The sequence below is a fragment of the Equus przewalskii genome, chromosome 2, assembly GCF_037783145.1.
Source record: "Equus przewalskii isolate Varuska chromosome 2, EquPr2, whole genome shotgun sequence".
Taxonomy (NCBI): Eukaryota; Metazoa; Chordata; class Mammalia; order Perissodactyla; family Equidae; genus Equus; species Equus przewalskii.
The window spans coordinates 40,862,018-40,874,854 of record NC_091832.1 but is presented as its reverse complement, the minus strand read 5'-3'; the positions used below and the strand labels follow the sequence as shown (position 1 = coordinate 40,874,854).

Sequence of the window (12,837 nt, the reverse complement as noted above, 5' to 3'; positions counted from 1 at the left end):
TTGTCACCAAAATAGATCCTTAACTGCTGAGGAAGAATTGAGCGTGACATAAGCATTCGACAGAAAACCCTTCGTAGTATTCCTGTTTCAGGGCTGACAGCAAACCATTCCCGGCTTTAGGAAACTCAGAGCAGGAAGTTGATTTCTGGGTAAAAGCAGATACTTAACTTACAGCTTACAGCTGATACTTAAACGACTTGATTTACCCCACCTGCTGAAGGGATAAACCCATATCTTAATAATTGTAGCTGCCTCAGTAGAGAGAGGGATCCCATTCCCAACAAAGCAGAAGAACAAAAGTCATTTAGGTGCTGAAGGAAATTTTCTGTTTCTAGACTAGAAAGGAAGAGGCAAAGGATGGCTGGGCAACCCACTCTTTCCAGCTTCTCCTAACCCTAATAAAAACAATTTATCCTTTCCATTTATCGTTAAATAATTAAATGATCAAAAAATACATGTGTTTATCCTATTAAAATAATTATAACCTGGAGAAAAAGCTAGAATATTTTTGGTGATAGTTCTTGTAACATGTTATTGGAAAATATGAAGAAAATCCAGTATCTACGCCTTAACTTACTGGTTCACTTCCTTGTAATTGCATGTGTCTGATTTAGTTCAAGCAAATAGCTAACTTTAAGGTTCTGCCATCTAAAGATTCAGGTACCTCCTGAGGAGCGAGTCTGTCCCTTCACTGGAGGCTTTCAAACAGGATGGAGGACCCCACTGGCAGCCAGGTAGAGGACTCAGGCAGTGGGTCGTTGTTCAGACTAGATCATTTCCAAGGTCCTTAAAAACCTCATGTAAGACACAGCCAAAATAATTTAAGGCCAAACTCTCAAATAAAATGGTAAAACTCTGAAGGCAAAAACAAAAAGAATAGATAATTAGGAAATTAAACAGCTAAACAATCTGGTTAAGAAAGGAACATTAATAATTCTCATAATTAATGCAGGTTTTTTTGCAGACTATTATTATTTTATTCCTTTCTCTCTGGAAAATGAAAAATCCATTAGTTTTTTTCCTTTTGCTTTTACCCAGAAATTAAAGGTTGGTAAGTGGTAATTAGCACAGCTCCTGTCAAAGCCAGTTGCCTAATGGGGACCGACATTTGACTTGAGTTGAAAGGATGGAATATGGCTAATGTAGAGTTCATTAGTCCCAGCTGTTTTCTTTGACATTCTTCTCTCCTACCATAAGAACAGGCATGCCCGGCTCTCTCTCCTATTTTTAGACATATTGCTCTGCTGCTACATTTCTGTTCTAGAAGGCCTAGAGGCACAGTGGTGTAAGGAAGGTAAATGGTACCAGGGGCAATATAACGTGTTTGCAATTGCTCTCACTACACATTTGGGCTAGAGTTTGCAGACTCAGGTCTTTGCTCTACAGACCCATAGATAAGGAGCCTCCTAAGGACACATCTCTCTGCCCCTGGGGAGATGAAAGGGAACCACTCTCTATAGTCTACTATGTACTAGATACTCTGCTCTTCCTCATACTTCATTTAACCCTTTCAACCTTGGGGCTTTAGGTTAACCTTTCATTTTTGGAAAACAAGGTCCCATAAGGTTAGACTCAGTGTGGGTTTGTCTCACTCCAAAACCTATAGTACTTTTTCCCTTATCCTGTGCAGCTGGGGCTCTTGGTGGGTTTGTTTCAAGGACACAATACCAATACCAATACCAACACCCAGGCCAGTCAACTGAACTGAAATAATTTAAGAAAACATTAAATTCAGTAGGGCAAAGATGGAGATATCAGTGTAGCTGGTGAATAGAGCTACCATTCTGTATTTCTGGAATCCAAGCTTCTGTTGCTACTGTGCTAACTGTACAGTGTCGTGAGGCTGATTCACTTCTCTTACACCACCAGCACAATGACTGCAGTTAGAAATCTTTTGGCAATTATGTTATAGAAATAGTAGGCCTTTTCCAGTTGGAGCCAACTCCAACTTATTACACTGGTACAACAAAACCAGTGATCTGGATGTAGAATAGAAAAGTGTGTGTGAACCTAAGAGAAAATACAAAGAAGTAGAAAGAGCCCTGGAATTAGAAGCAGAGACCTGCCTTTGAATCCTGGCCCTCCAATTAGCCTTGTGCATGAAGCAAGTCACTGACCCTTGCTGAGCACAACCTTGCTCATGTATAGAACGAGAGGCGACAAACCACACCCTGCCTAGCTCACTCAGTTTTGTGAGGCTCCAATGTGGTAGGTGCTAGCACACAGCAAACTGCAAACTGCCATAAAAATCCTCAGCCAGCATCACTGCCCCTCCAGGGGCATTTTGAAAATGTGTGGGGATGGTTTTAGTTATCTCAATACCTGGAGGTTGCTACTGGCATTGAGCAGGTGGGCATAGGAGGTGGGATGCTCATCCTCCTGCAATGCACAGGACAACTCCACAAAGAGAGATATCATCCCATGTCCCGCGTGACTTTTGAATGTCATGCTGGACATTTATATGGATGAAAACCTGTTCCAAATTATCTTAGCCTGAAACCCAGTTCTGTTTTATGTATAATCACAGAGTATTTTTTTCCAGTTTCAATGTTCCCTAGATTTTTCAAGAATGCAGCTACCTTGTAAATCAAGGATAGGTATGTTATTTTGTTCAGAACTTCACCAATTTAGGAAATCTCACTATAAATGCCAACGCTTGCTTGTGGTATTTGAGTTGAGAATCACTACACACCTGTGCCTGGCTGCCTGTCAAATTCACCGTAATTCAGTGTGCAAGTGCAATCATCTACACCTTCTTCGTGCCTTTGGTATAGTCGTGTCCAGACAGTGACATACTGAGATACATGCCATTTTATTGGAAATTATTTTCCTTTTGCTTCTTCTGAGATAGTACATTTGGGGTACTATGTCAGTGCTTTTGAAAGTATGCATATAGGCAGGTTATCAGCTCTGGCTTTCATTTAGGATAATTAAGGAGGCATTAAAAAATGTGCTATTAAAAAAGAAAATATTATGGCTAATAAGTGAGAACCAATGGCATAAGGCATTAGGAAAAGGATGCTGAGTAGATCCAAGCTGTCCTTGATGATGACAGGAGAAGGAAACAGTTATTTTGTTCTGTTTGCTTTCTGCACTCCACTCTCACTCCAGGACTTATTGTTGTATTTCTTTAATAATTAGCCCATGTATCTCTTACTAGCCTTCTGTTTTCCTCTAAGCATGCTTAAAAAAAGTCAAATAAGTCAATGATAACTAATTACCTATTCTCTGCAAGGAGACCGTCTGGTAGATTACAAAACCTGAAGAACAAGTTTGTACAGAAATAGGAGGTATAGAAACCAGAAGTCTCTGCTCTGCACCGAGAGAGACTTCAAGTCATACTGCATGGAAATCAATTTAATGACCTTTCATACCCCCTGCTGATAAAACATATTAGAAAACTGAAAAGAGTTTCACAGTGGTAACAGATATAATTTCACAATACTGAATTAGATATTAGAGATGGTGAATTAGACTCTCAGTGTGTCCCTACTTAATATGAGCAAACTTAATATGAGCCTTTAAACAAACAAACAAAAAAATTCATTAACTTGGGAAAGAAGTTTGTGGCCATAATCGACACACTGTCACGTTCCCTATCATTTGTTTAAAATTCTGCATTTCTAGCTTTAGAACAAGAATACTGAGTCTTCAATATGACACTTTCTTTTCACTCCACAATTACCTTTAAACAGAGAACATAAGAACATGTTATCAGAAGAGGTGGGGCATTGTTAATGCAGCCATATCATTTAAAACAGGTGGAAGGGCATATGTTGAAATCTGGAGGAGGCAGGAGGCTAGTCTTTTAGCCTGTTCCAGGAGAACCGACTCCAAGGCAGGGAGTGGAGTGGTAGGTAAGTGAAATAACTAGGCTGAATGCATTTACTGACAACTAAAAACAAGGTCACGGGGGTTTTTTGGGCATATTTTCAGCTATACTCTGTGGGGTCTTGTTTAGCTCGTTTAGGATTCTGCAGTTCTCCAGGCAGCGAATTCTTCCTTGCTGAAATATTCCTGAGAGAATGCAGGCTCTGTATCTGCTGGAGGCGCAGGCTTAGTTCCTGATTACAGGCCTGTTGAACAGTTTCCGTCTTCTTTATATCCCACTTCAAAGCAACAGCCAATGCTTTGGGGTCTTCCTTGGTAACCAGCTGTGGCAAGAATAAGAACCATTGAGAACCACCGCCTCTGCTCTCCTCAGCTGCTGCTCTCATGGTTTTCTTAGGGGAGCGAGATGAGGCAATATCAGCTTATGTTATGTCTTTATGCTGAAATGCCAGGGCTCTTTCATATTAAATTGTCTTCGCCCTTTTCTTACCCTACAACACTAACAGGAAAGGATCTTTAGAAAGAAGTTTATTGGAGCAAATAAAAAGTCCTCCACTTACAGGAAATTTAGCCAAGCTGAAGTCCATACAGTTTCCTTCCCTTCTAGCTACAATGGGGAGGTGCTTGGGACATGGACAAGGATGAAGAATAAGAAATAGCACCCACTCGGACAAGTTCTTTTCGTCAAGCTTCTAGTTCCCTGGTCTTAACTGCCAGCATGAGATGAGCCCCTCAGGTGTGCCTTTCCCTGTGATGTTTTATGTGCCTTGATTGACTATGGATCTTCTTTCACCACTGACAGAACCAGAAGCCATCTCAGAAGCTTGAGCCCTCCTATTCCTCCCTGTCAGGTTTAGTCATTTCATTACCCACTTTGGACCAGAGAATAATCTTTGATGATCTGAGGGAATGCATCCATTTTGTTTAAGCCATTTTGTTTGAGATTAAATGAGATGTTTCCAAATGCCTTGGTGTATAATAGTAGCTATGATTGGTAACTATGGTTCAGGGTCTGCAGAGGTGAAAAAAATCCTACACGTGCCTCTGCAGGGCAACACTACACCTCCGAGGGATGTTCAGGGCAGTTCTCTGCAGTTCAGGGGCCCTGGTCCTTGCCCACCTCCAAATCCTGACTAGAGAGACTCAGCTCTGGAGCAGGCTTCTCCTTCAGTGCAGTGAGGAGCTGGCTCGTAAGTGCAGTTTCAGAGGAGCTCTCTCTGCTAAGACCCGTGTCAACTGCATCGCTCTCGTCACTGAAGCCAGCTTTGGACTCTGAAAAGCAGACGTGAGATGGAGTTCAGCACACCATGTAAACATACAACCACACAAACCACCAGCCAGAGTAATCAGTCGGGCAAGATAGAAACATCTCAAGATGCCAGCAGCTGTGGCTTCACTGTTTTTACTACATTACAAACATTTGGTTCTCTCTCAAAGAAAGGCTCTGCAGGCACTGAGCTCTCAGTGTAGCTCCCCCAGCCAATGAGTCCTACCTTGCTGCTTTGACAAGACGCTGCCCTCCTTCTCCAAAGCCTGGAGGTAAAGCTCCAAGAGCTGCTTGGACTGACGGGCTTCCTCTCTCTGGTCAAGTACCTGCTGGAGGGTGTTCTGGAGCCCCCGGACTGTGACACAGCTTTGGCATAGTTCCTGAGCCAGGTCTGAACATGGAACATCAATGAGCACCTAACAAACAAATACGGACTTTAAGAAACTTAAAAGTACTTTCTAAACATGGTGTTCTATCTCTCAAACATACCAATTTCAGAGACTCACTTCATCTGTTTCCCAAAGTTACCTACCACAGTTGCCTAAGAGTCAAGAGAGGCATGTAATTTTTTCAGTTTTCCTCTAGTGAAAAAATTAGGAAAATGATGCCTTAGTGCCTCATTAAAAACAAAAGAAAATAGTTTTTTTTTTTTTAAGATTTTATTTTTTCCTTTTTCTCCCCAAAGCCCCCAGGTACGTAGTTGTATATTCTTCGTTGTGGGTCCTTCTAGTTGTGGCACGTGGGATGCTGCCTCAGCATGGTTTGATGAGCAGTGCCATGTCCACACCCAGGATTTGAACCAACGAAACACTGGGCTGCCTGCAGCGGAGCGCGCAAACTTAACCACTCAGCCATGGGGCCAGCCCCAAAAGAAAATCTGGATATTAAAAAACCCAATTGTACAGAATATAAAGGAGGAGGTATATGATCATTTATATAATGAATCAACAGGAGGGTGTTTTAAGCAAACGTTTCTCTAATGATTTTAACTTAAACATTTTTATTATACATGTTCATAGCTTTAAAAGACTCTATTTGGGGGCCGTCCCAGTGGTGCAGTGGTTAAGGTCGCATGTTCTGCTTGGGCGGCCCTGGGGTTCGCCGGTTGGATCCCGGGTGCGGACCTACACACTGCGTGTCAAGCCATGCTGTGGCAGGGGTCCCATATAAAAAAAAGAGGAAGATGGGCACAGATGTTAGCTCAGGGCTAATCTTCCTCAATAAATAAATAAATAAGTAAATAAAAGACTCCATTTTTAAATTATAAACTATACTCAGCTTTTAATAACATGTTGAACCTGTGAAATAAGGGAGACCTCAAATACTATATCCTAAATCTGCTATAAGGATAATAACTTTTAAGAAGGCTCACTCTTGTGGCATATACAGGACTAGATTAAAAATAGTCTTCATAAGAGAAAGATCAAACTGTTGGAACTCTCGGACAGCGATTCTAAACTGAGCTGCACTTTAGAGTCGCTATGGAGCTTTATAAAAACTACAATAAGAAAAGCTTGCATTTCTTGAGCACTTACTGTGTATCAAGGAGAAAACATGTGTAAAACCCTTAGAAGAGAAGTGACAGGGAGGGCTGGCTACTCTAGGTTAGGAAAGGCCTCTTGGAGGAGGTGACTTTTTAAGTTATTTTCAATTTTCAAACAAGTAACCATATATTCACAAGGTTCAAAATTCAAGAGGTACAAACCTTATGAGGTAGGTCCTAGTATCACCCCCCATTTTACAGATGAGGAAAATAAGATGAGAAGTTAGTAACTTCCCAAGAATCACAGTCGGTCTTCTTTCTAATCCTCAGGACCCTGTGTAACTGATCCTCATGCTCTTCCCTTCTCTCCCATCTGTTCTCACTGCCCAGTCCTCGTGATGGGGGTACCTTTCTTTTTCCTACCGTGGCAGCCTCTGCAAGTTCCCTTTAAGGTCCTAAACTTCCCTATGGAGCCTAGCTGTCAGGCCCCAGGCTCACTTACGTTCTGATGTCCCTGTTTTGGTAAGGTCTATTGTGCTCCTCATTCCAAGGGTATTTTATAATATGCCAGTCTGTTGGGATGGGAAGGGATCTCATAAGCCCCTTCTGTTTCTTAGAGAAAAAAATCAAGCTTGCTTCTGCCTTCCCTCTACCTGGAACATTCTGGCCCCAATCTTTCCATGACAGGCTCGAGCTTGTCCTTCAGCTCTCAGTTTAATCGTCACCTCTTGGGAACTTACCAACCTATACCAACTACACTTCTATGAATTTATTCTATGGACAAGCATGTGGGCAAAATGACAGTGGTCTAAGTTGGGCAGCACTGCCTGGAATAGCAAAACTGATGACAACCCAAATGTCCACCAGTAGAGGAGACTCATTATATAAATCATGGTACATGCACAAACTGGAATATTATGCAGTGGTAAAAAAAGAACACGGATGTCTTTTATATACTGATCTGGAATACTCTCCAAATATTTCTTCGAAAACAGAATAGATATGCTTCCATTTGTGCAATTTAGGGGAAGAAGAGAAAATTGTTTGTATATAAAATACTTCTGGAATGGGAGACTGACAGATTGGTTGTCTCCAGGAAGGGAAACGTGGGTAACTGGAGACAGGAGTTAGACTTTTCCTGTATATCTTTTTTTTCCAAACAGCTTTATTAAGATATAATTTACAAACCATACAATTCACCCATCTAAAGTGTGCAATTCAGTGGGTTTTAGCATACTTACAGAGTTGTGCAATCATTACCACAGTCAATTTTAGAACATTTTCATCATCCCCAAAAGAAACTCCATACCCATTAGCAGTTACTCCCTATTTCTCCTCAAAGCTCCTCACAGCCCCAGCTTTAGTTAACCACTGATCTATCTCTTGTCTTTACAGATTTGCATATTCCCACCATTTCATATAAATATAATCATAAATATGTGGCCTTTCATGTTTGGCTTCTTTCACTTAGCATAATGTTTTTAAGGTTTATCCATCTTGCAGCATGTATTAATACTTCATTCCTTTTTATGGCTGAATAATATTCCTTTGTTTGGATATACCACATTTTATTTATCTCTTCCTCAGTTGATGGACATTTGGGTTGTTTTCACTTTTTGGCTAACTATTTCCTTCTATACCTCTTGGATGTTGAACCATGTGAATGTATTCATAGTATTTATTCAAAATAAATTTCTTTGCTTTTTTTTTTTTTTGAGGAAGATTAGCCCTGAGCTAACTGCTGCCAATCCTCCTCTTTTTGCTGAGGAAGACTGGCCCTGAGCTAACATCCATGCCCATCTTGCTCCACGTTATATGTGGGATGCCTACCACAGCATGGCGTGCCAAGCAGTGCCATGTCCGCACCCGGCATCTGAACCGGCGAACCCCGGGCCGCCGAAGCGGAATGTGCACACTTAACTGCTGCGCCACCGGGCCAGCCCCATCAAAATAAATTTCTAAGTTTAATAAATAACCAAAAGGTCACCTCCTTGAAGGGACCTTCCTCGATCCTCCAATCTAGGGCAGCCCCATCACTCTCAGCATACCACACTGTCTGATACACTTCTGGTTTTGTCTGCTTCACTGGAATGTGAGTTCTGTTAGAGCAGGGATTGTGTCTGGCTTGTTCACCTCTGTACTCCATTATAGAGAACCATGCCAGGCACAGGGCAGGAGCTCCATAAATATATTTTTCAATTAACACACACTGTTTTTTATCCCAATTTTACTGGAGAGGACGCATAAACAGAGAAGCTAAGTTCCTGGCTCAAAGTCGTCGTGATGGAGCTGGGACTGAATCCGGCTACTCCAACCCCACACCCTTCGTGAGTACCTCTTTGACCCCCACAGTGGGCCTGGTCATCTGTATTTTACAAGAAGCTCCATAGGTGATTTTGATGCAGGGTAAGCGTTGAAAAATTCCTACTCTAGGTGAGAGAATTACGAAATGAAGAATCTTCGTTGTCATCTAAGAATTATTTAAAAATTAACAAGTAATGAAATTATTTTGACATGGAAACAAAGAAGGTTAAGGAGGTGGTGGGGGTGGCAGAGCCAGACGCGCGTGGCCGCGAGCTGTGGAGGAGACTTACCTGGAGGTCATCCTCTGATAGGAGGATGATGCTGGATAGATCTTCTTTCAGCTGCCTGGCCACATTCTTCCATTTCAACCCTGCCCCACTGTCTGTTTCATCTACGTCAAAGGACTCTTGGGAAATCCAAGCCGTACCTCCATCTGATTTGTGGGAGAAAATGCCAGTCACAGTCAGATTACCTTGAAGTGCTGTTTTCACCTCCTCCCCCAACACACAGACCTCGAGGATGTCTGCACATACTTCTGACTGACCATTTAGAATAGTTTCAATAGAGAAGTGAGCACTTTTTCTCAAGGATTCGTGGGGAAGCCAGTCCCCACGTAGGACCTTCATTCTCCCTCTTCTTCCATCTTCACTGTATTTCTGAGTGAAACCGCTCTTTATTCTTTTATGGAAAGCAAGCCACTTCAACCCAGTGTACGGTCACGCATCCCGGGATCCTGCCACACTGTCCTTTAGGTTAGTTGGTGTGTCTCCGGCTGTGTCCTGCTTTTGTATCCTAAAACATTCATTCTCATCAGCACTTCTCCTGTGCTTGGGGATTGATCTTATCCTCGATTGGAGGAGCTGCAGCCACTGTTTGGTGGCTAGAGAGCCATTGCTGCAGGGTGACTTCCTCAGTTTAGTGGCATGAGCACGTTCCTTAAGATACTTCTTCAGCTCTTTGATCCTTGCTCATCAATATTAGTTCCCTTTCTATCTCCAGTGATGATGATGGTGACAGGTAACACTTATCAAGTTCTCACCACGAGCCAGGTAAGATCTGAATGCTTTTTATTAGTAGTTCTCAACTGGGAGAGACTTTGCCCCCCAGGAAACATGTGACAATGTCTGCAGGCATTTTTGGTTGTCACAGTTGGGGTGAGGAGATGCTACTGGTTTCTAGTGGGCAAAGGCCAAGGATGCTGCTACACATCCTACAATGCACAGGACAGTCCCCCCACAACAAAGAATTCGCTGGCCCCAAACGTCAGTAGTATTGAGAGACTGTGGTTTGATATGTACTAAGTTCTAGTATCCTTACGACTGCCCTTGGAGGCTGGTACTACACTTACGTCAATAAGGCAGAGAAGTTAGGTAATCTGCCCAAGGTCACCTGGCTAGTAAATGGCAGAGCCAGGATTCGGGTCAGGCAGCCTGACCCTACCTGCAGCACCGATCTCTGCCGTGCTGCATTTTAGTCGCTGTCAGTTATTCTCATTCCTCTTCACCCTCTGCCCCCCAGACTCAGCACCACTTCTGGCATAAGAAGGTAAAAGTTTGCCGCATAAATGCTTAAACAGCCAGACAAACAGCAACCAGGTGCCTGCGCAGGAAAATGAATCATGATGGATCATTTCATATATGGCCGGCACTTCTTACCTGAATTGTGGTATGCCCACTTCTCGTTCCTGGCCAATGCCACGAACTTAGTATTGGAAGGTAGGCACAGGAAGTAATCGTCATCATCCACTATGGTGCCATCCTCTGCCAGGACCAGGGTGACTGGAGCCAGGGACTTATCAATGGCCAGAATGTCACAGGCTGAGAGGAATAAAATATTTGGCAATTGACCAGTATCCATAAGGAAATTACATCTGTCCTTGCACTCTCAATGTGTGTCCCCCACCACCCAGAACCTAGAAAAATTCCTGGTAGGTAATAACTACAATAACAACCACTACTACTAGCACTAACATAACACTTATCATGTGCCTGAAACTGTTCTAAGAGCTTTTCATATACAGTATTTAATCTTGTAACAATCCTATAATGTAGGTACTATTGTTAGTCTCATTTTACAGATGTCGAACCCGAGGTTCAGAGAGGTTAAGTAACTTGTCCAAGGTCACACAGTAAGTGGCGGAGCTGGGATTTAAACCCACACAGTCTGACTCTTGAAAATGTGTTTCCTCCAGCTACTCTATACCTGCATTAGGAGGCACTTGAATCTTTACTTGGATGAACAACAAACCGAAGTCTGATTTGATTCCCTGAGAACAAGCAGTCTTTCATTCATTTCCTCAGTGGTCATCTAAAATTGTCTTATGTGGCAAATGTCAAAAAAAAAGAAAGAAAGAAAATTTTAGAAAAGAAAAAAGGAAATACTTTTTGTTTTCTGTAGTATTTTTCTTTGTAGTCTTTCTAACCCATAGGAAAAAATAAGAGAAGCAGAAGTTTGTATCAGTAGCTTTCCATCTTTATTATCACTGGGCAAGAGGCTTTGTCCAAGGTGGGTCTGTACCATCGCATTTAGTGATGGCAATGCCCAAAATGTTAGTGGGACTAGAGCAAGCAGAGAGGGAGCTCAGAGACCGCAAGTATGGCTGGGCAATGTTGTCTGCCACCCAAGAGAACAGAAGCCTTGAGGAGGCTGAGCTCCAGAAACACAGGCACCAACACAAGCCTCTGTGCCAAGCGCGTCCAGCCAATGCCGTGAAGGGACAGTAAGGCACCCTCATGCCAAGGAAAAAATGTAAACACTTAGACGGCAAAGCCATGTCACTGAAACTTTCCGAGAGCTTTGGCTGCTCCTGGGTCCCTGGAAGACTTCTGTCTGATGTCTGTTGGGGCTTGGGGACTGGGAGGAAGCATGGAACACGGGCACACACCCCGACTCCATGCCTGGGGATGGCTCACATGTTTAGCCCGCAGCACTTCTTTGGATAAACAGTTTATTGCTGCGGGCTAAGAACTTGTAAATCATCTGAATATATCGTCTTCGAGAATTCCAACAACCCTGTGAAGCAGGGCTGGAAATACACCGACTTTGCAACGAGAAAACTGAGGGCGGAGAGACGGTTAAGGGCAAGGGCAAGCAGCTGGTAACACTACGGGGCTCAGAATTTTTGTCAACTCGGTCACTCACAACACTCGTCCCGCCTGGACCTCCAGAATGATGGGCAGCAGCTCCTCTTTACCGCACAGGGACCTGCCACGGGCTCAGCTGCGGGCCCGGTACCACCTTAGAGAGCCCGAGCGACAGGAATACACTGGGCTGGGTTTGGTCCAAAATCGGAGTGATCTTAAACAGACAACTAGGTCGAGTGTGTCTTAATTTGCATATCGCTTCCCGTCCACCTTTCCACCACTACGAGTCTCCCACGAGATAAATTAAGGGAAAGGGCCCGTAAACGCTCTGAAACTTGTAAATCGCTATACCCACGTGAGTCATCTCTGACCCAGGGCTCCACTCGAGCTACAAGAATCCCCAAGGCGCCTCTCCTGAGCCCGCTCTGTCCCCGCCTGACACCCTCGCCCGGCCCGGCTCCACTCGGCCCCGGCCCCCGCCCCCAGAATTCCCACCCCTAGTCCCGCGCCAACCCTTGCTCCTCAGCTCCTCGAGGCAGGAGGCCGCCACGCCGTGCTGTTCGCGGCTGTGGTTGCGGCGCAGCAGACACGGCTTCAGAGCCCGGATCTCGCCGGGTTCCGAACCACTGGCGTCCCCAACCACTTCCATCCTCTTCAGGGTGGCACCTGACTGACCCGGCGAACTCGGAGAGGTTGGGCGCGGACGATCCCCGCCCCCCACCCCGCAGCCTGCCGGGAGATGTAGTTTTCTCTGAAGCAAACCACGCGTGGGGCCAAGGCACGCAGGGAGATGTAGTTCTAATTGCCACTAATCACGTGCGGGCCCCGATGGCATGCCGGGAGCTGTAGTCTTTGGGTTCAAAGCCGAC

The 12,837-nt window shown here is 44.0% G+C and overlaps 1 protein-coding gene across 2 annotated transcripts in view; it reads right to left on the bottom strand.

Moving 5' to 3' along the window:
- The window catches only part of DFFA (DNA fragmentation factor subunit alpha), a 16,594-nt gene extending 3,757 nt beyond the window's left edge, over positions 1-12,837 (bottom strand). Inside the window, exons 1-6 of one of the 2 annotated variants that reach the window (XM_008522106.2) lie at positions 12,482-12,837; positions 10,541-10,702; positions 9,176-9,318; positions 5,325-5,514; positions 4,952-5,103; positions 2,794-4,154 (exon numbers count right to left, since the gene is read on the bottom strand). In XM_008522106.2, coding sequence (XP_008520328.2) covers positions 3,933-4,154; positions 4,952-5,103; positions 5,325-5,514; positions 9,176-9,318; positions 10,541-10,702; positions 12,482-12,617 — 1,005 coding nt within the window. In that variant the 5' untranslated portion in view covers positions 12,618-12,837 and the 3' untranslated portion in view covers positions 2,794-3,932. Of the gene's footprint in view, positions 1-2,793; positions 4,155-4,951; positions 5,104-5,324; positions 5,515-9,175; positions 9,319-10,540; positions 10,703-12,481 lie in introns of those variants that run through there. The other variant, XM_070610863.1, reaches the window with a different exon arrangement.